Genomic DNA, 23,350 nt, shown 5'->3' on the forward strand with positions numbered 1-23,350 from the left:
GCCTTTGTTGATAAGAGGCTCCTGAGATATGGGAAATGGTCCACGTTGTCCAGGGCCGGGGCGTGGATCTTGATGATTGGAGGGCAGTGCTGAGCGGCGGTGACAGGCTGGTGGAGGACCTTTGTCTTATGGATGTTAAGCGTAAGGCCCATGTTCTCATATGCCTCAGTGAATACATTGACTATATCCTGGAGTTCAGCCTCTGAATATGCGCAGACGCAGGCGTCATCCGCATACTGCAGCTCAACGACAGAGGTTGGGGTGATCTTGGACCTGGCCTGGAGGCGGCGTAGGTTAAACAGCTTCCCACTGGTTCTGTAATTTAGTTCCACTCCAGCGGGGAACTTGTTGATTGTGAGGTGGAGCATGGCGGCGAGGAAGATTGAGAAGAGGGTTGGAGCGATGACGCAGCCATGTTTGACCCCGGTCCGGACGTGGATTGGGTCTGTAATGGATCTGTTGGTAAGGATCACGGCCTGCATGTCATCGTGAAGCAGGCGAAGGCTGTTGACAAACTTTTGGGGATATCCGAAATGGAGGAGAACGCTCCATAGACCCTCATGGTTGACAGTGTCAAAGGTCTTTGTAAGATTGAAAAAGGCCATGTATAAGGGTTGGCGCTGCTCCCTGCATTTTTCCTGCAATTGTTGCGCTGCAAAGATCATGTCTGTTGTGCCCCGTAGGGGACAAAATCCACATTGTGATTCCAGGAGGAGCTCCTCGGCGACAGAGAGAAGACGATTGAGGAGAACTCTAGCGACAACTGTCCCAGTGGCTGATAGCAGGGAGATTCCCCTGTAGTTGCCGCCGTTGGACTTGTCCCCTTTTTAAAAATGGTCACAATCACTGCATCTCCTTCCATTGGGCCCTGACAGTCTCGGTGTCCTTGATGAGTGTTTCCCCGTTCTTGGCCAGGAGTTGGGTGGGGCCTTGGGAGTTTGGACCGTAGGTAGCCTTGTCTGCATATCGTGGCTGTCGGCCAGTTGTTGTAGCTCCTGTGCTTTCTCCATCCACCACCTGTTCTTTAGGTCCCGAGTTTTTTGTTGGACCTGAGCCTTGAGCCGTCTGTAATGTTGTTTTGCAGCTCCCAAGTTGGGTTGTTGCTTGAGGCTCAGAAATGCTTTGCGCTTGCGATCTATTAGTTCTTTGATCTCCCGATCATTTTCATCAAACCAGTCTTGATGTTTTCTGGTTGAGTGACCAAGTGTCTCTTCACAAACACTGGTTATAGAGGCCTGGAGGGCAGACCAAGCGCTATGGCCATTCTGCATCTCAGGGTCATCAAGGCACGCCAGATTGGTTGTGAGGCGCTGACTGTATAGGGCTCTCTTTGCTGGGTTTCTCAGTGCCCGGCATTAACTTTTTTGCAGAACTGCTTCTGCTGTTCCCTCTGCTTTGGGGCAATGTTAATGTTGATGATGGATCGGATTAGGCGGTGGTCCATCCAGCAGTCGTCCGCTCCTGTCATAGTGCGGGTGATGCTCACATCCTTGCGATCCCTGGCTTGGACAATGACATAGTCAAGCAGGTGTTAGTGTTTGGAGCGAGGGTTTTGCCACAATGCCTTGTATTTGTCCCTCTAGCGGAACAAGGTGTTGGTGATGAGGAGTTCATGTTCTAGACATTTTGTCAGGAGTAGGGTACCGCTGGAGTTGGCTTTCCCTACCCCCTCTCTGCCAATCACGCCTCCCCAGAGGGCTGTGTCTTTGCCAACCCTGGCATTAAAATCACCCAGGAGGATCAATTTGTTACCCGTGAGGACACGGGACAAGGATGTCTCGAGGTTGGAATAAAAACCCTCCTTAGCCTCATCCATTGCATCGAGTGTAGGGGCGTACGCACTGATGACTGTGGCACATTGGTTCCGGTATAGGGTAATACGAAGAGTCATGAGGCGTTTGTTAACCCCACAGGGGAAGTCTTTGAGGCGGTTGACCAGTTCATTCTTGACGGCAAAGCCGACTCCATGAAGGCAGCGTTCTGCTTTGGTTTCCCTTTTCAGAAGAAGGTGTAACCTCCACCATGTTCCTTCAACTGGCCTTCCCCTGCCCGCCGGGTCTCACTTAGGCTGGCGATGTCAATGCCAAAGCGTCTGAGTTCCCGGGCAACTATGGCGGTGCGGCGTTACGGCCTGAGACTGTTGGGATTGTCCATGAGGGTCCTGACGTTCCAGGTCCCAAACTTCATACTGATGAAGTGGAAGATGCCTGTGTGTGAGTTCTTGTCATGTGGGGTGACCGCTGCACAACGGCAACCACACGGGCTTAGCTGAACAAGGTCTTGGTATAGTGGCAAGGGGGTCCAAGACAACTGGAGACCAGACATAGCTCTATAAGCCTAATTGCCTACGGCAAAGTGTTGGCCGCAAGCTCGGCACCGAGCGCCATTGATGGTCGATGGCCCGAGTCTTGGTTGGGGGGCAGTTATTAGGAAGGTGACTTCCAAAGTTATTTTAAGAGTTAAAAGTTGATAAAGATTCCCAATTTATTAAAAAAGTTTCTAGGAGTTGTTAAAAAGTCTAAGGTGTAAATCAATAATAGGTTATAAAAGTTTCCCCAGTTTAAAAAGTTTCTAAAGGTTGTTAAAAAGTCAAAGATGTAAATCAATAATAGATGTTTAAAAGTATTTCGATTAAAAGTCTAAAATGTAAGTTTTAAAAGTTCTCCCAAATTGTTTAAAAAGTTTAAAAGTTGATTAAAAGTTTAGAAATTAATTAAAAGTTGGTTAGGAGTTTAAGACGTTGGGTTGAACGCCGCCGCCGCCGCGGTCCCTTCGGCTGGCTCAGCGCTGGCCCCGGCGTCCCTTCGGCTGGTTCGACGTCCCCGGAGTCCCTTCGGCCGGTTCCACGACCCTCCAAATCTGTCAGTATGATGAACACCTGGTGTGCGACCACAGGGACAGGCATGGGCAAGTGTGGAGTTCTTTCGGCCTGGGATGGCCTGGGACTGGTGTGGAGTCCTTTTGGCTGGCGCGGGGTCACTTTGGCCCAGGACAGAAGCGGCCGGCGTGGGGTCCCTTTGACAACTGCAAAGTAATGTTTATTTGTTATTCCGCTGGGGCTGCTCAGGGCCCGCTGTGTGTTGTCCCGCTGGGGCTGCTCAGGGCCCGCTGTGTGTTGCCCGCTGGGGCTGCTCAGGGCCCGCTGTGTGTTGTCCCGCTGGGGCTGCTCAGGTCCTGCTGGGCTGCTCAGGGCCCGCTGTATGCTGTCCCGCTGGGGCCAGGGACCGGTGTGGAGTCCTTTCGGCCCGGGATAGAATTAGGCCGGCGCGGGGTCCCTTCGGCCCGGGACAGAAGCAACCGGCACGTCCCTTCGGCCTGGGGCAGAAGCGGGCTGGTGCGTCCCTTCAGATCACCGCAATAGAATAGCACCCATTCGGTTGCTCTCCTACTATCAGCTTCTAGTATATCCATAGACGACTGAATCTTGTGGTACAATTGTCCATGTGGTCAATATTGTCTACATTGCCTTGCACCTGACTCCTGTCTGTCCTTTAGGTTTTAAGGAGCGTCTTAAAGGAGGAAAGAGAAGTAGCGAGATGGAGAGGTTTAGGGAGGGAATTCCAGAGCTTAGAGCCTTTGCAGCTAACAACACGGTTGCCAAATGTCAGAGCGATTAAAATTGGGGATGCTCATGAGGCCAGAATTGGAGGAGGGCAGACATCTCGAAGGGATGCTTGTAGGGCAGGAGGAGATTACAGAGATAGCGAGGGGCGAAGCCATGGAGGGATTTGAAAACAAGGGTGAGAATTTTAAAATTGAGGCATTGCTTAACCGGCAGCCAATGTGGGCCAACGCGCACAAGGGTGATGGGTGAGCGGAACTTGGTCCAAGTTAGGACATTATTTTAAAAAGTAGGCAGACAAAAAGCAGGAAACTATAGACCAGTTAGCCTAATATCTGTCGTTGGGAAAATGCTGGAGTCCATTTTTAAGGAAGCAGTAGCGGGACATTTGGAAAAGCATAATTCAATCAAGCAGAGTCAGCATGGTTTTATGAAAAGGAAATCATATTTGACAAATTTGCTGGAGTTCTTTGAGGATGTAATGAGCACGGTGGATAAGGGGGAACCAGTGGATGTGGTGTATTTGGATTTCCAGAAGGCATTTGATAAGGTGCCACATAAAAGGTTACTGCTGAAGATAAAAATTCACGGGGTTGGAGGTAATATATTAGCATGAATAGAGGATTGGCTAACTAACAGAAAACAGATAGTCGGAATAAATGGGTCATTTTCCAGTTGGCAAACAGTAATGAGTGGGGTGCCGCAGTGATCGGTGCTGGGTCCTCAACTCTTTACAATCTATATTAATGACTTGGATGAAGGGACCCAGTGTAATGTAGTCAAGTTTCCTGATGATACAAAGATGGGTGGGAAAGCAAATTGTGAGGAGAGCACAAAAAAATCTGCAAAGGGATATAGACAGGCTAAGTGAGTGGGCAAAAATTTGGCAGATAGAATATATTGTGGGAAAATATGAGGTTATCCACTTTGGCAGAAAAAATAGAAAAGCAAATTATAATTTAAATGGAGAAAAATTGCAAAGTGCTGCAGAAGTGAGGAACCTGGGGGTCCTTGTGCATGAAACACAAAAAGTTAGTATGCAGGTACAGCAAGTAATCAGGAAGGTAAATGGAATGTTGGCGTTTATTGCAAAGGGGTTGGAGTATAAATGCAAAGAAGTCCTGCTACAACTGTACAGGGTATTGGTGAGGCCACACCTGGAGTACTGCGTATAGTTTTGGTCTCTGTATTTAAGGAAGGATATACTTGCATTGGAGGCTGTTCAGAGAAGGTACACTAGGTTGATTCCAGAGATGAGGGGTTGACTTATGAAGATAGTTTGAGTAGGTTGGGCCTACATTCATTGGAGTTCAGAAGAATGAAAGGTGATCTTGTCAAAACATATAAGACAATGAGGGGGCTTGACAAGGTGGATGCAGAGAGGATATTTCCCCTCATAGGAGAAACTAAAACTAGGGGACATAGTCTCAGAATAAGGGGCCACCCATTTAAAACTGAGATGAGGAGGAATTTCTTCAGAGGGTTGTAAATCTATGGAATTCTTTACCCCAGAGAGCTGTGGAGGCTGGGTCATTGAATATATTTAAGGCGGAGATGGACAGATTTTTGAGCGATAAGGGAATAAAGGGTTATGGGAGCGGGCAGGGAAGTGGAGCTGAGTCCATGACCTTATTAAATAGCGGAGCAGGCGCGAGGGGCCAGGTGGCCTACTCCTGCTCCTATTTCTTATGTTCTTATGACACGGGCAGCAGAGTTTTGGATGACTTCAGGTTTTTGGAGGGTACAACATGCGAGACACGATGGGTATGGTAGAGTAGTGGTTATGTTACTGGACTAGCCAGGACTAATAATCCAGAGTTCAAATCCAACAATAGCAATTTGAGAATTGAAGTCAGTTTAAAAATAAATCTGAAAATAAAAAGCTGGTATCAGTAAAAGTGACCATGAAGCTGTCAGTTTCATGTCACAAAAACTCAAGTGGTTCACTGACACCTTGTAGTGAAGGAAACCTGTTGTCCTTTTCTGGTCTAGCCCCCACGCCGACGTGGTTGACTCTTAACTGCCCTCTGAAGTGCCCTATCAAGCCAGTTAATTGTATAAGCGCTGGCCTTGCCAGCAACACCCACATCCTGAGAATGAATCTTTAAAAGGTTGACGCACTAGGGCTGAGAATATTCAAACTCGTCCCACTGCCATATAAGTGTGGCTGTGAGCATCCAGGATCAAGACAGGGTGAGGCATTTTAAATACTACCGGCGGGCACCGGTAAGCATGCAAACTTTGTCACCCGCTAGGGACAGTCTAGGAAGATGCAGAGAGCTGGATGGCCACATAGGAATCAATTGGCCGGCTCATATAAAAAGCTGGTGCTCTGCAGCTAATCGGCCCACTTTGCAAGCGGGTAAAACAAATTTTGGAACTCAATTCTGAGATCTTCTAGGCCAGAACTGTGGCACAGAGACCTCAATGGGCCCAGTAGCATCTGTTCCAAAGACCTGAGCGCTGGTATCTTGCGTCCAGCTTGCATGGTGTTCAGCAATCAGGAACTTTATGAATTCCGGGGAGGTGGGATGGCATCCTGCCAGGCCGGCCGCCTTCTGCTATCCTGGGCCTTCTATGGAATGGATGGAACCTTTGCCTACCCACGCCCCAGTAGGAATTTAAATTGGTGATTCTTTGGAGGAATGGGCGAGAGACATGGGTTTTCTGAGACCTGCCCAATTCTCCATCCTCAAAAGCCTCTTCTGCTCCTTTCACCCCTGCATTGTGCCCCAGGTCCTGGGGAAATTTGGGGCCACTATCTTCTTTTGCATCCCTGTCTCTGCAGTAGCTAGGGAGGAACAAAAATAAAGGCAGCTTTTGGTTACTTTCTTCTTAGAGTGTTGTTTTCCCCCTGAAATGAATAGGAAGTAAGCCTGATAAGCTGAATTGTACCAATACCACGATAATATCACAACATAAAATATTGCATTAAAGACTTTTGCCATTCAAGGCAGTAGCAGCCTGTTAGCGTTAGTGTTTTCTCAGAAGAATCACTCAACACTCAGAGTCGGTTCCAATGCTGATGCGGCTTTTATTACGCTCAGCGGGGAGGAAAAACTCAGGACCGTATCCAGGTTTTTCTCCCTAGTTCTTTCATCTGGGAGAAATAATTGGTTTATAACCTTGTTTACAGGAGATGGTTTCCCTCTTATCTTTCTTCCTGGGGAATTAATTGGTTTATGACCTTGTTCACAGGAGATGGTTTCCTTCTTATCTCTGTCTTCCCACATCCCAGGCATTCCTACAGTGGGCCTCACAAGGTTATTGCTTGGTCATTGAACGTTCAACAGTTCACAGCTTGACTACCTGATTTCCCATCATGCCTGGGCAGCCATTTTATGTGTGTGTCCACTTTAAACTTATATACGTTTAGATATATCTAGCAGGTGCCTAATGCCTAGTATTCTGGTATATTCTAAAGGTGCCTACCTCCTACAACAACTCCCCCTTTCGGTAAAGGGACTAGTCCTAGTCCCCTTTTAACCGACCATTCGACCTTTATTAGATTTTGTGCACGGCCCGGTACTCCCTGCCTCAACGTGCTGGCCAGTCACGCGGTTTCAGGAGTCCCGGTTGCTTTAATCGAATTGACAAAGGCTAAATCCTCCTGCCCCCTTATAAAACAGGCTTGTTTAGTATCCGGGGAACGGTGATTTGTCCGTCTTCGTTGTGCGTGGTGTCTGCATGCCTGGCAGGCCATTAAGCCCCATGTTATTGCTAAGATCAATTGTATCCCGACCAGTATATGTGAAATTATTCGAATCCATGGGTGGATGTTCACATTTATTCCCCACTCCCAGACCTTTCTCCACCAACTCTGACTTTGTAAGTCTACCTCAGTATCTTCTTCCAGTACTTTGATTTTAGTTTGTAGTTGGTGGTAGAGCTTTACGGATTGACCCACTCTGAGCCTCAACTCTCGTAATACTTCGGTTAGATGTGGGATAAGGACCTGATCTGGTTCATCATAAGCCTGTAAATGATCATGGAGCTGATCGGTTACCTCAATAACTTCGGACTTCCAGCGCCTAACCTGGGTGATATGCGCTTGCCCGATCGCGACAGGTCGTGGTGTAAAGCAAAAGTTTGGCTGTGGTATAGGGCACTGCAGGTCATTATACTGGAATGAACGCTCAGTAGTAGAGACGCAGTATCTTCCCTTCCCTCCGTAGCCTGCCCTCGCGAAGTGCATGTGTGCGGGCACTATTTCTAGTACACACCCGTCGGTTCGGTTAAACCCGCACTCGTCTCGCTCCCCTCTGCCCACCGGGTGAGGGCATACTGTGATTTCCCCCTTTTGCTTGCAATCTGCTAGGGAAATCCCGGTAAGTATGTTGTTTCGACGAACGGCAGAGGTGGTGGTCAGGTAGTAGCGCATGGAGACATTTTCCCGTATTATTCCAATATTCTCTCGTTGGTATAGGGGGAACGGCCCTGAGTCCGGCGTGGCTCTAGGGATCATCAGGACTATCCCTATCCCTGTAGTCCTACCCATCTGGCAATCTGGAATTGCTGGGTATACTCTGGTCAGTCCCTTCAGAGTACAATTATCCAGTGTCCCCCTTTGGTTAGCCAACTGAGCTAAATGTGAACTGTCTATCCAATCGCGTACTTCCCCGCGTTGGATCTGGTCGAGATTGTGGCGGATCTGTCCCACCATCCACAGACCATAAGCGTGACAGAGTTGCCCCTGTCTTTGCTTTCCCTGTATCTTCCTGTTCTCTATCAGTGAGGTGATTGATGGTTCTAGCTTGAGCTTCCAGGACTGAGATGCCATCCAGCTGGATTTTGGCACCCTCCTTTCCTAGGTTGGCTTGGTCTTCCTGGTTTTGCTCCACCCTCTCCAATAACCCCTTCATCACCCCTCTAAGCTGTTCCACCCTCTCATTTAATCCTTGTATGTCTATCGAGTTCACTACGGAGGTCCCTGTATTGAAAACGGTAGCAACATCATTAACTATTTCCCTCTTCATCCTGGGGGCTAACCCCTGTCCCCGGAACCTACTGGCACCCATTGCATCGGCAGCCTGCTGCATTACAACTTTACTTAATACATTGTACATCTTCCTTGACTGTTCTGTACAGTATTCCGGCATCTGGATGCCTGAAATATTGATCAGAACAGGCACAATTTCATGTTTAACATTATCATACAACAGTTCCCCCTCGTTGTACATTACAATCCCATTCTCTGGTCCCTTCGTAGTTATGGGGCAAGGCAGTTCCTCGGGCAATGTAGTGATTCTTATGGGGCGCGGTGTCGGAGGGGGTGAGAAACATACATACAATGATATTGCAGCCGCCCCCGCCTCCTCGTAATACCCACACAGCCCCATTCCCTTCTTGCGGATGACTGATTGCTGGGATTGTCCCGGAGGCGCGCAAATTATGCCGAAAGTACATTCATCAGGCCCTTTGACATCCCTCCGTTTAATGCATCTGCTCCTTATACCCGTGGAGCACTGTACACATACTCTTATTTTTATTAGGATTCTTATTAGGATTCACTTGTAACCATGCATTAAAATAAGTCCTGTCCTTGCTCCAGTCCTTGGCTGCTGGGATGCACATTCCGTCCGTTAAATTAAACAAGACTCCATAGTTCATGTAGTTGTTTATTTCCAGCGTGCTCTGCTGTCCGTCGGTGTTGCCCAGGGTACGTGCATGTCGCAGGGCTATCCATATTACGAGTAGCGCCTTTCGTATTCCCATTCCGGTAAGTATTATCTGTAATTTTAAACAGACGGCCTGGTCGTCACCAGGAGTTAAGTTTTTTGCTCTACGAGTGTCCCTGTCACCCTGCAAAATCAGAAGCACAAGGTTATAATCGAACCATTTCGAGCTGAATCTGTAGGGCGTGCGCCCGTGTCTTTACCCACTTAAATATTACCCAAACTCCTATGACCAAGGCCAAAGCTATTCCTCCAAACATCGCTGTCTGCTTTACCGTTAGGTTGGGTTTGTGGACTACACCTACCCACCGTGGGGTACATTGGCTCTATTGCCAGAGGTGATGGTGCTATGGCTGCGCACTGCACTATCCGTCTAGTCCTGTTATCTCTTCCAGCCTGTTTATCTTAGCTTTTAACTCTTCAATTTGTTTTATTGAATATCTATTTCTTTATTGTATCAGGCAAGTATTATTACATAAGCTAGTTCTGTTTTTATTTTTGTTTCCTCTGTTAGGTGAGTCTTTTTTTCCTATTAAGAAATCCAAATTAACAATGTTCAGTATAAAACGGCTGTCAATGGAAAGGGTTAACACCTTTCCAGGTTTGTAAGAAGACCTGATGTCATTACGTGACTTCACGTAATCATCTGAAAAAAAAAAGTCTTTGTGCCTTCAAAACTGGCTTCGAAATTAGGAATCCGTTAAAAACAGCATAAATCATTAGAGTAAACTCCAATGTTTTCTTAACTTCTAATTCAAGTACTTGCCAAATAATTTTTTTTTAATTGTTTTAAAACAAGACCACACATACAATAGCAATTTTGTTTACTGAAATTCAATTCTGTTTTTTTTTTATTTCTCTCTTTCTCCTCGTTATCTTCAAAACCCTCCTGCTTGTTTAGACTGTTCGGGACATTTTTGATAAACACTGTCCATTTTGGAAATCTTTTCAAACTGCATTGAAACTTTTTCATAATTGAAAATTCGAATCCATGTAGAGTGTTTTTTACTTATTCCAATTTTTTTTTTCCTTATAATTAAACCAATATCTTTTTCACAGCAAACATCAACTAGTATTTAGTAAGTTATGTCTTTTTCCATTTAGTCCGTTACATCTTTTTTTTCTTTCTTCAAATTAGGTTTTGTATTTTACACGGAGGGTTCGTAACTCCATAAAGTTGTTAATTTAAAATCATTTGTTTACTTTCAAAGTGGCGTCTTTATCTTTTTCTTTTTTTTTCATAACTGGAATGGAGTCCAGCTTTGAGAGTTTGAGGGCTGCCTTTCGTTATCTCAAAATGCTCCAGTTTCAAAGTCGTTACTAAAGCTTGCTGTTTTTTAACATTTTCCAAAAGTTCCTTTTACACCTTCGCAGATAGCTCGCCACTTGCCCAGGAGTTTGACCTGATCAGATTTAATTTAATCTTTTTCTTTTTTTTTAAATCCACCTCAGTATTTCCTGTGCCTTCTCTGAATATCTCAAAATCCCAATTCAAACTTTGTAATTTCAATCTTTATTTAAAACTTTTTTTTTTAAAGCATTCTTTATCTCATTCCGAGACTAAATTTATGTCTTTCAACCCAATCAATCATTGCATGTTTTCTTTCGGCAAGTAAGTGAGCGTGTCAAATAAATATTTTGCTCAACAAACCTATCCTTTATTTGTTTATTTTCCTAGCTCCGTAACTTATCATCCGAATAAATCCACACCTGCGTTTCTAACTTAAATGTCTTAAAACTTCCCACATACAGGACAACATTACAAAGGGTTAAAAAAAAGACTTTCACTCTGTTTCTAAAATAAACAGACACTTGCATTCCTCTTCCAACCAGGCTTTCGGAACATGAAAACATAAAAAAATTCATTCTGCAGTCAAAAATCACACAGACACTTCTCACTCAATGATCAGACATTTACAACAGTCTCTCTTCTTGTTTTGGCCGGCTCTATTTTTGGATCCATGACCTTTCAGGGAATTCGTAGTTTTATCTAAATAATTCCTCACATAACTAGTTCCTGAGGATTCCACCCTGCTTTAATCATTTTTTCAATTAGCTTCTTTTGTTTTTCCGCCAGGTGGCGGGTAAGCGACCCTTCTGGTCCCCACTCGAGTTTACTTGTTTTCATGGCCATTCCTGGGTAGGACTAGTACCGTTAGGAATCTACTCTCAGAGGTCCGCTTTCTTTCTAGCGCGACTTGTAGTAAACTGTCTCTTGGCTACTGTCAGGTCACAAGTTCTGCTGTTACACAAACTTATACAATTCTTAAAAACGCGTTTAAGCAATTCCCGCAGTGCTCTACGTATCCTTAACGACTACCTACCACCGCTCAGCCCGTTGGTCCGACCCTGTTCACAGGTTTGGATTCCGTTAGCCCCGGGGTATTTCAAATTACACTACTGGGTCCGGAAGATGTCTCTCGGTATCACGATCCCACGGTCTAAATGTGTTCCCTACGCCTACTTGGTTCCTGGCCGTCACGTGGGACAAAAGTCCTCTTAATTCAGGCTCAGGCTAGGCGTTTGAGATATTAGACCGTCTCCTCGTGTCGATCAACCAGCTTCCACCTTCCGCACCCTTTATACTTAAAAATTGTTTTTTATACTCACCCGGGTTTTTTCCAAGGGCGTCCAGCGACTCCGGGAAATCCCGTCGACTACGCCATTGTTAGCGTTAGTGTTTTCTCAGAAGAATCACTCAACACTCAGAGTCGGTTCCAATGCTGATGCGGCTTTTATTACGCTCAGCGGGGAGGAAAAACTCAGGACCGTATCCAGGTTTCTCTCCCTAGTTCTTTCATCTGGGAGAAATAATTGGTTTATAACCTTGTTTACAGGAGATGGTTTCCCTCTTATCTTTCTTCCTGGGAAATTAATTGGTTTATGACCTTGTTCACAGGAGATGGTTTCCTTCTTATCTCTGTCTTCCCGCATCCCAGGCATTCCTACAGTGGGCCTCACAGGGTTATTGCTTGGTCATTGAACGTTCAACAGTTCACAGCTTGACTACCTGATTTCCCATCATGCCTGGGCAGCCATTTTATGTGTGTGTCCACTTTAAACTTATATATGTTTAGATATATCTAGCAGGTGCCTAATGCCTAGTATTCTGGTATATTCTAAAGGTGCCTACCTCCTACAACACAGCCATATATGTTAATCAAAGGGAGTTTAATAGAACAATTTAGTATCTGTATTCAGGAAATGAAAGGCTTTACATTCCTCTTTAATTTTCATTCTGCTTAGTGCAGTCTGTTTTACTTTATAGCCTATGAATATGTTACTTCATCCCACTTACCAATGACACTTTGGTTTGTAAAATCTGATTTGACCTCTGAAATTGCACATTTCATCAGAGTTTAAGATTGTATTGACTTAAATACCATTCTGATACACAAATTAAACAGAGAGGCCGAAATTTCCCCTTTCTATAAGTCGGTGCGGAATGGCCGTCGAGTCTCCGCGGAGGGGTGGCATTTTTTAAATTGCCCTTCCTCCGGTTTGGAGCGGTGTAGGGGACCGCTCCGCCTGTTTTCCCGCCGCGACGTGCACGCGCCGACCCCTTACCAACCGGTGGCAACCCCTTCCTGAAATTTTCCCGCTGGAAATTGCCCCACGGGAGCGCCGCCATCGCCAGTCGGTGCCACTGACAGCTTTTGCTGTTGATATTCTTTGTGTGGCTTCCGCCATGTTATTTTTTGTTGTCGGCCGACTGCCAGGTCTGGCCGACAATTATGGCCGCAGGTTCAGCCCGCCCGCCAATAGGTTGCCTGGCACCCCGGCTGAAACCCTCCCTGATGGCCCAGTCTTTGCCACTAAAGTGGCTGCAGAGTTCGCAGGGGGACTCCCCTTTAACTGATGGGAAGGGACATTGTGACGCGCCAGCGCGATGACGTCATCAGCGCAACGTTGATGACGTCGAGCGTCAGCTACTCCGCCCCGCCCCCACTTCTGCCCCGATGATCAGGCCACTTCCGCCCCGTTCCAAAAAAAAAGCACAAAGTGCTGAATTTCTCCAGTTTGGCCACCCCATGCATTGGGGCGGCCAGGACACTTCAAGAACTGTAGGTGTGACCTGTTTCAGGTGGTGGGCAATTTCGGCCCCAGAGTCTTGTGTTCCAGGCAAGGCTCCAATTAACAACTTTCTATGCACTTCTTATGATAGATATCTCAGTTATAATAGAATAAGGAGCAAAGCTAAGAGCAATGCATTCGACAAAACTAATATTATAAACTGACAGATAACTTGTTCTTTTTTAAACCAGAACCAGTATCTCTGAAGGATTTATTAGTACTGTTAATCCGTATGATGTACCAGCAACCAAACTCAGCACAGTATGGAAATGGTTCGCAAACAGGTAATAACCAGCCACTGTGATATCTTCTTTACAAAACGTCCGTACAGACAAAAAGAAAATGACTGCAACTGAAAATTAGAAATAAAAATAGAAAATGCTAGAAATCCACTTGGGGTCTCTCAGTATCTGAAAAGTATAATGCTTTCAGTAACAAAGACAAAGGGTCTCAACATCAAAGTCAGGTTCATGTGGATAGCAATCCATTTGTCAGAAATTTGCAAGAAAATTAAAACCTATTTCTTCCCTTTTCAAATGCAGCTGGGCCTGCTGTGGTTTTCCATCAAGTTTTGAAAAGTCTGCAGTTGAGCTTTGTTAAATTCAATACATAATAAAATATTTTTCTTTTAGATTCCTATGCCCCTGCAAATCTTGTGATGGAAGTATTGCGCATGTTATGTGGTCGAAAGGAATGTGCTATCGAGTGCCTCTACAGAAGCACCGTTATTGATTCCCTTCTCTTTCCAATATCCACATTGCTGAAAGGAAAACAGGTGGAGTAATTTCAACAAATTTTATCAGTGCTTTTGCTTAGGAGCCTAGTTATAATTATAACTTCCTCACTTGCTGTTTTAACTTGTATGTAGCCTGAACATTTTTAAATGAAAAGAAAGGCACTAAAATATTTTACATTTTTCAGTGCTAAATGGCCTACTTTGTTCCCTATATGGCGAGCAGGCATGCACCTCCTGTCATATTGGATAAGATAGATGTGCTGCTGGCTGGAGCGCCCGTTGGAGACATGCCAAGTACAGAATAATTTATTTAAATTAGGGTTCTGTGCATCTTGCTGGACTTTTTTTTTCAATTTTTGAATGCCCTTGCGTTTAACTCGCCATGCGCTGAACTCGCACAGCACAATGTGGCACTAACCAGCAGGAAGGCCACTGTCCTCTACCTGAATATGGTCTTGAGAGGAGAGGAACATTTTTTTCCTCACACCCCCACCGCCAGCCATACCGACTGCCATCGCAGCCATTGCAACTTCCCCTGCCAGCACTTCTCTGGCTTCCTTTTGCCCCCTTGCAACCCCCATCCCCCCCGGATTACCGACCCGTCCCCGGCCACCAATTTCCCTGGCCCACCCTACCTTACTTGCCTGATGCCAGCAGTGGCCCAATCTTTAACGACGATTCGCCGGCAACTCTGCGCAGCTCACCGCCTCTATGGATATTTGGTCCAAGGCCCAATATCGGGGGTGCCTCGAGCTCACCAATCAGCTGCAGAGATTTCATCCTGGCGCACCTGAATTTCTAGGCATAAAGCAGTGAGGTCTGTATCTTTCAGTATCAGTAAGGTATGTAATATTTTTACTTCCAGTCGGTCATGATATAATGCTGCAGTAAATTTGCTGCATTACAGAGGAGCATCCAATATAGAGTATAATGTCCAAATGTCGTTTCCTTTATTTATGTTTAATTTTGAAATAGTGGAACACTGCTTGGTGCTGTGGTTTTCACTTTGGAGATGTGAAACCAATGGGGTGAATGTTTCCTGTCTTTATCAGCTGTCAGAATCCTTTGTGAAATGAGTTTGGGAAATTGCAACATAATTCCATGTAGGTATGTGTGTGGGCAGTACAACATTGCCTATAATTTGGAAGAAGTTGGTAGTCACACTCAGACACGATAAAAATAACTCGTGAAGGAAATGGAAAATTGCACTTGAGATACTTTGCTGAGGTACCTTACTGTAGTAGAGGAGAGAGTGACTTACTGTGCATCTGTTCATAGTATGGCAAATGTGGCATTCCCAGCACTTGCATCCCTCATCCTGACAAGCAAAGCAATTTCGTTATAAAAAGTCATAAAATGTTGGAGCAATATTTTCTTGGAAACAACACTTAAAGAAAATCTGTAAAACATTTTTTTGTGTGTGAAAATGCTACAACAGTTTGTGTAAGATTAATTTAAATTTTGAATTGTCTGTTAGTTATTTTGTTCTGAAGTAAAAGTGCAACAGCAGTAATAATTTTAATGTTGATTTATTTGCATTGAATAGATGATAGTTACCTGTAATGAAACAGTGCTGATAAACACAGCAGATATTTTGGCAAGGATAGCCTCTACAGACCGAGGTCTTTCACTGCTCCTTTTTGGTGAAAATAACAAAGATGCTGCAAAGAACTGGTAAGAACATTAAGCTTAAGAGAAAATATAAGTAAGATAATTAGCCTGTGATTAAAGTATGTGCCTTTTTAGCTCTTGGACACGAGTTCAAATTCTCTTCTGATAGCAAAAATGAAATAAGTCATGGCGCTTTCAGTTTAGTTGCCAAAAAACTTTGGCCGCAAAATTCGGCTCCTTAGCATCCATTGTTTTGGCGCTACAAGTGACGTTCTGGTGGGAGTCACGCCAGATGACATCTTAGTGAGGGTTTAAGTGCACGTGCAATGAGCTTCCGCCAGAAGTATGTAGAGAAGGCAGATCATGACTTCAGTCAACGTGCAATATTGATTTGATGCCAGCACTATCATCTTGTAGCTCAATGCTTCAACTAACATCCTTTCTTAAGCTCGCACAGCTGATAACGCATTCAGCAGCGGAAGAGTCGCCGCCCCCCCCGCCCACAACAGCGCTATTTAAAGGGATCATCCACTACTTTTGGGTTAGTTGCTGATTGATTTCTACTGGCTGCGATTGTACACATGTTTGGTGCTTTCTAGAGTTTTTTAAAGTTGCTAGAGTTCTATAGGGCTAGATTTTCCCCAAGCAGTTTTGTCGGCGCACTGACCTCAAGCGTGCTGACTTTGTGCGCTGGAAACAGCACCGGCAAAAACTCGTCCCATCCTGGCCGCTTTGTGTAGTCCCCGGAGTCCTTGGCGTGGCGTCGATGGTGAAGTGGGGAGCAGAGCCAAATGCCCGCGCCGAAAACACTGCCGGCACCTTCGCAAATGCGCAGTGGTGCGGCCCCGACGTGCACGCTGGTGCAGTAGAGAGAAAAAAAACTTGACACTCTGCCATTTTTAAAGAGCATCGCAGCTGTAATTGCTGCCTGCCAGGGGAGCTCTCTTTCCCCCCCCCCACCTTCCCCCCGCGCGATTAAACGCGCATCTCCGGTGGCTCAGCGGGCTCTCACTGCCCTCCTCCCCGCGCGATTAAACGCTCAGCTCCAGCAGCTGCACTTCTGTGCGTCTTCCCTTCCCTATCCCAGGCCGAATGGCCTCACACACAGGCCGGCCTGCTGCCTTTCCCAGGCAGACTTTAAAGATAAGGTAGGATTTACTTTTTTTATTGTATTTTATTGGTTTGAGCTTTTCCTTAATGTTTGGTGCTTGGTTGTTGAAGTCCTCTCCAGTTCCCTTCCCTCCCCTATCCCTGCCCTAATATGTGCTGAATGTGTGCTGCTTTTTCTTAACTGCCCACAAGGTTTTTCAGAGCTGGCCACATACGCTGACCTAAGTGGATTTGGAGTACGTTTTTGCTGGTCAAAGTGGCATAAATGGCCAAAATTGGCGTAAGTGCCTGGCAACGCCCCGTTTTGGGAAAAAAAAACTAACCTAAAAAAAATCGTACCTTACTGACTTACTCTGGAGCAAAATTTTTGGGGAAAATGGCATTTTCTAACTTACGCCAGAAAAAACAACTTACTCCAAAAAAATTGATGCAAGTCATGGCGAATGTTGGGCCCTTAGAGTTGCTAAAGAGTGATGTGACATGTGCTGAAGGACTTTGTCCTGGTGCCAAGGCTTCAGTTGCTCCCAGACATGGGTGCAATAGTAGGCAGTCCCCTTGGAATACAGCATGACTGGACAAAGTAGCAGTGGCGACAAAGAACATGGCAAGCTGCTGGAAGAGGGAGGAGGAGGGGGAGAAGGGCTCTCAGCAGGAGGCCATATCTGCCACGGTGTTCAGGGAACAATTCTTCTAACTAGTCGCAACTGCAATCTCAGAGCAGGGCGAGAGCCACATTGCCAGTGGCTGTGAAGGTTACCGGGGCCGTGCACTTCTTTGCGTCAGGCTCCTATCTCCTCCTAGGCTGGAGATATTTGCAATATCTCGCAGTTTGCTGTCCACTGCCACGTAAGGGAGGTCACTGAGGCTCTCTCTTCCGAAATACATTTCATTCTCTCTTGCCAAAGAGCAGCAGGTGGAGCGAGCACGCAGCTTCGTGAGGATTGCAGGCTCCCTCATGGTGCAGGGTGCCATGGACTGCATGCACATCGCATTGCGGGTGCTGCATGTCAAATGAGATGTACTACAACCGAAAGGGATTCCACTCCTTCAACGTCCAGCTGGTGTGCGACGATATGCAGCGAATCATGCAGGCCAGTGCCCGGTATCCTGGCAACAGTCATGATGCCTTCAATCTGTGGCAGTCCGCTGTATCATCTGCATTTGAGCCATCATGACCATCAGAAGCTGCATCATGGTTGGGTCCACAGGTGGGGCTAATGGAGTTTGCCACCACTTCCATACTGGATAGAATGGGCTTCAAGCTCTGCCAAGTTGGTGCCAGACTCCTCCATGCTCCTTGACATTGCATGCAAGTATTCTGGCAGGTCTGCCAGTGCACCAAGCATTTTATTGTGCCTACCCATCAGCCTTCTTCAGTAGCCTGCCCCGTCAAAGTGCTCATTTGAGTCCTCTGCAGCACAAATAGTGTGCGACCTCACCCTCCGGTGAGCTGGCACCTGCACTATCCTTCTCCCTGCCCTGACTGCTGGCCACTCTTGCCTTGTGTCTCATCACGTGCAGAATCCGCCTCGAAGCTATCCTCTAATTTATGAGCAGTGTCAGTATCTGAGCTGGTGGCACTGAGTGTAAACTCGAGTGACGATGTTTCTTCTTCATCACCGTCTTCTTGCTCTTCGACCTGTTGTTCTTCCACCACTGCTTGGCCAGGTTGCAGTTCTTTGGTATCCGAAAGGAGAAAGGCACAAGGGTAGGGGGCTGTGGTGAGGGGAGCAGGGAAAAATAAGAGTTGCCTGCTTACACCATCTGCAGCTAAATCAGAAGAAATTGTGGGATGAGGGAGAAGGAGGAACTGAAGGAAATCCTTATTAGTCAGGAAATTGATGGGATTGAAGGCCAATAAATCCCCAGGGCATGATAGTCTGTGTCCCAGAGTACTTAAGGAAGTGGCCCTAGAAATAGTGGACACATTGGTGGTCATTTTCCAACATTCTATAGACTCTGGATCAGTTTCTATGGATTGGAGCTAATGTAACACCACTTTTTAAAAAAGGAGGGAGAGAGAAAACAGGGAATTATAGACCGGTTAGCCTGACATCGGTAGTGGGGAAAATGTTGGAATCAATTATTAAAGACATAATAGCAGAGCATTTGGAAAGCACATGATATTGGGGGTAATGTCTTGACGTGGATAGAGAACTGGTTGGCAGACAGGAAGCAAAGAGTAGGAATAAATGGGTGCTTTTCAGAATGGCAGGCAGTGACTAGTGGAGTACCGCAAGGTTCAGTGCTGGGCCCACAGCTATTTACAATACACACATTAATGATTTGGACGAAGGAATTGAATGTAATATCTCTAAGTTTGCAAATGACACTAAGCTGGGTGGCGGTGTGAGCTGTGAGGAGGATGCTAAGAGGCTGCAGAGTGACTTGGACAGGTTAGGTGAGTGGGCAAATGCATGGCAGATGCAATATAATGTAGATAAATGTGAGGTTATCCACTTTGGTGGCAAAAGCAGGGAGGCAGAATATTATCTGAATGGTGACAGATTAGGAAAAGGGGAGGTGCAATGAGACCTGGGTGTCATGGTCCTTCAGTCATTAAAAATTGGCATGCAGGTACAGCAGGCGGTGAAGAAGGCAAATGGCATGATGGCCTTCATAGCGAGAGGATTGGAGTATAGGAGCAGGGAAGTCCTACTGCAGTTGTACAGGGCCTTGGTGAGGCCACACCTTGAATATTGTGTACAGTTTTGGTCTCCTAATCTGAGGAAAGACATTCTTGCTATTGAGGGAGTGCAGCGAAGGTTCACCAGACTAATCCTGGATGATTGGACTGACATATGAAGAAAGACTGGATCGACTAGACTTATATTCACTGGAATTTAGAAGGATGAGAGGGGATCTCATAGAAACATAAAATTCTGACGGGATTGGACAGGTTAGATGCAGGAAGAACGTTCCTGATGTTGGGGAAGTCCAGAACCAGGGATCACAGTCTAAGGATAAGGGGTAAGCCATTTAGGACTGAGATGAGGAGAAACTTCTTCACGCAGAGAATTGTGAACCTGTGGAATTCTCTACCACAGAAAGTTGTTGAGGCCAGTTCGTTAGATATATTCAAAAGGGAGTTAGATGTGGCCCTTACGGCTAAAGGGATCAATGGGTATGGAGAGAAAGCAGGAATGGGGTACTGAAGTTGCATGATCAGCCATGATCATATTGAATGGTGGTGCAGGCTCGAAGGGCCAAATGGCCTACTCCTGCAATTATTTTCTATGTTTCTATGTAAGCTATGAATGTGAGGTATGAGTCTTGTTTGATAGAGATTGTAGGTAGGTGCCTAGTGGGGGATGTGGTGCATTGAGCAGTTGCTCAGGCTAGTGATGCAGTTGGTAAGATATGGCATTTGAAGATTAATTCACTGACCTTGACCACTCGTTTGATGTCATTGAATTTTTGCAGCACTGCATCCAGGTCGTCGGAGCTTGACTCCGAGCATTGACCACCATGGCTCTCTGTCCCTCTGGCCTCTTGTGGACAAGCACATCTCTCCTCCTCACCACCTCCTCCACCAAGGTCTTCAGTGCAGTGTCGGAGAACCTTAGAGCATGTTCTCACTCCTATTGTGGCAATATTCAGTCTTCTCCAGGTCAGAATGTTGTCCACAATGACTTCCAGCACCTGCTCCAGTCAGAGTGTCCCTCCCCTTTCGGAGGTGCAGGCTAGTTTTAAGTAGTGCAGGCTAGCTTTAAGTGGTACAAGCCTTTCATAATTTTGGGCCCCCTGCTGTGGCATGCTTCCACTCAACAGGCGGCATGCTGCAATCATGTTAATTAGCAGGCAGCACAAAGTTGACGTGCTCCCTGCATCAGAAGCAACGAGCACAGGTTAATCACGTATTGCGATCACTGTGCCCGTTTTCGGGCTCTGTCCAATTTACCCATCTAATCCTTCTTCAAATTTCATTTATTCTTACCATTCATTTTCAACAAATAGAACAGCTTGCATGCAGTTTAGCTGTATAACTTGGTGTCATCAGTAATTTTAATATATAAGCTGTTCCCTCCTTCATGCCACTTATGAATAGTGTAAACTGAAGGACAAACAGAAAAATTCCCTCCAGAATTCTGCTGTTAACTTTCCCAAAGCTGAGTTTACCCTCGTTCATCATTACATTATGTTTATTTATTGCTAAGTTAGTTTCAGTTGAGGTAGTTAATTTGCCAAATTAATTTGATGAATTTAAATCTTCCTGATAAGCTTCACAAGTAAAACATCAGGGAATGCCTTCTCAAAATTGGATGGACCTATCAACAATGGCCTAAGCATCATATCAGGATGACTAAGGTAATCTCAGTTCAGTCAACCCTCAAGTCCTCCTCACGAACATCTGGTGGCTGGTGACCAAATTGGGAGAGCTCTCAAGCAAATTATTCAAGCAACAGCCTGACGTACATACAGAATCGTATCAATCAGTTAACATTTCAGACTCCTCGATCACTATCCATGGGAGCGTATGTCCACAGATCCCTGAAGGTAGCAGGGCAGGTAGATAAATTGGTTAAGAAGGCATACAGAATACTTGCCTTTATTAGCCGAGGCATAGAATACAAGAGCAGGAAGGTTATGCTTGAAGTATATAAAACACTAGTTAGGCCAGTTAGAGCACTGCGTGCAGTTTTGGTCACCACATTACAGGAAAGATGGGATTGCACTCGAGAGGGTACAGAGGAGATTTACGAGGACTGGAGAATTTTAGCTATGAGGAAAGATTGGATAGGCTAGGTTTGTTTTTTTTGGAACAGAGGAGGCTGAGGGGAGACCTGATTGAGGTGTAAAAAATTATGAGGGGCCTAGATAGAGTGGATAAGAAGGACCTATTTCCCTGAGCAGAGGGGTCAACAACCAGGGGGCATAGATTTAATGTAATTGGTAGGAGGTTTAAAGCGGATTTGAAGGGAAATTTCTTCACCTAGAGGATGGTAGAGGCAGAAACCCTCACCACATTTAAAAAGTACTTGGATGTGCACTTGAAGTGCCGTAACTTACTGGGCTACGGACCAAGAGCTGGAAAGTGGGATTAGGCTGGATAGCTCTTTGTCGGCTGGTGCGGACACGATGGGCCGAAATAGACCCACTAGATATGGGGGGACAGTAATATACCGTCATGTAGGAATGGCTGTGCGAGTCCTCAACATTGACTCTGGACCCAAGGTCAAGAAAACCTGCTTATGACCACTCATCTTTCCTCCTCCCTCAATTGAAGAATCAATACTCTCAATGTTGAACATTATTTGGAGAAAGTTATGAAGGAAGCAAGGGCACAGAATATACTCTGAGTGGCGGACTTCAATGTCCATCACCAACAATGGATTGGTGTTATCACCGAGTTGGCCAAGTCCTGAAGGACATAGCTGGTATCACACACAGTCCTTCTGAAGACAAAGTCTCTAAGTACATCCTCTATCATGTGTTGTGTCACTGCCACCGTGCTATGTGGGACAGAGTAAAGACAGCTCATTCCAAAAGTGGGCATCCATGAGGCACTGTGGGTCATTAACTGCAGCAGAATTGTATACCTCCATAACCTGTAACTCATGGCCCAACATTTCTGCCACTTTTTGACGATCAAGCCAGGAGTCTCTCCCTAATTCAATGCAGAATGTAGAAGTGTGTGCCAGGACTGGCCCCAGGCATACCTTGGGATGAGGCATGAACCTAATGAAGCTACTACAAAGGCTAAGCATCAAAAGTAGCAGGCTATATGCAGAGCTAAACAATCCGAATGGATTAGAGCAAAACTTTATAGTCCGACCACATCCTTTCGAGAATAGTGGTGGCCAACCAGGTAACAAATAGAAATTTAAGTTAATAATGCTTAATAAATTAAAAGATTAATCTTGAATAAGCCATGTATCATAAGAGTTATATATTATTTTTATCTTGCCAGTCTTTCTGCTGCACAAGTAATTGCTGAGTTTACCAAAAGGTTACTTGATGGAGAGCTTCCTACTTTCGCTTCAACTGAACCATCCTCCGCTTTAAAGGGGGCTTTCATCTTTGTCTGTCGTCAGATGTACAATACCTGTGAGGGTCTAGAGGCACTGATGCCTTATGGCTTACATGAATCCATCTCCAAAGCATGGAAGAAGGTAATAATTACAGATGCAGCATCAATTGTTGCAGCATACTTGGTTATTTCTTATTTCTATCCCTTTCAGGAAAACCGTAACGACAAATTATGATTAAACATTTTTTTTTAAATATGAAGTGAAAAAAGGTAAACAGTGTTTAGGCATTGTGGGAAAACTGGCAGGGATAAGCTAATGATCAGATTGAAGGAACTGAATGAACTGCAGTAGACAGTCATTAAGCCAGGATACTTTGCATGTCATTTCCAACTTTGCACTAATTTTATTCCTCTGAGTGCTAGCTAATGCATTTGGAAAAATACTTCCTACAGGAGCTATAATAAAGTTGTGAACCAGCTAAGCAAAACCGGTAAATGACTTGTTTAAATAGCACGCAGGAAAATTTGATGCCAGTGTATTATTCAGTGTGCCAAAATTGTGCAGAGGAATTTCAACCCCATGGCCTTTTTTTACTGAGGTATCGGTTCAG

At 45.5% G+C, this 23,350-nt stretch overlaps 1 protein-coding gene across 2 annotated transcripts in view; it reads left to right on the forward strand.

Moving 5' to 3' along the window:
- The window catches only part of tbc1d32 (TBC1 domain family, member 32), a 454,803-nt gene that overhangs the window by 130,127 nt on the left and 301,326 nt on the right, over window positions 1–23,350 (forward strand). For both annotated transcript variants that reach the window (XM_070885302.1, XM_070885303.1), the window contains exons 14-17: window positions 13,503–13,595; window positions 13,944–14,086; window positions 15,594–15,721; window positions 22,680–22,881. In XM_070885302.1, coding sequence (XP_070741403.1) covers window positions 13,503–13,595; window positions 13,944–14,086; window positions 15,594–15,721; window positions 22,680–22,881 — 566 coding nt within the window. The remainder of the gene's footprint in view (window positions 1–13,502; window positions 13,596–13,943; window positions 14,087–15,593; window positions 15,722–22,679; window positions 22,882–23,350) is intronic.

The sequence above is a fragment of the Pristiophorus japonicus genome, chromosome 7 (assembly GCF_044704955.1).
Source record: "Pristiophorus japonicus isolate sPriJap1 chromosome 7, sPriJap1.hap1, whole genome shotgun sequence".
NCBI lineage: Eukaryota > Metazoa > Chordata > Chondrichthyes > Pristiophoridae > Pristiophorus > Pristiophorus japonicus.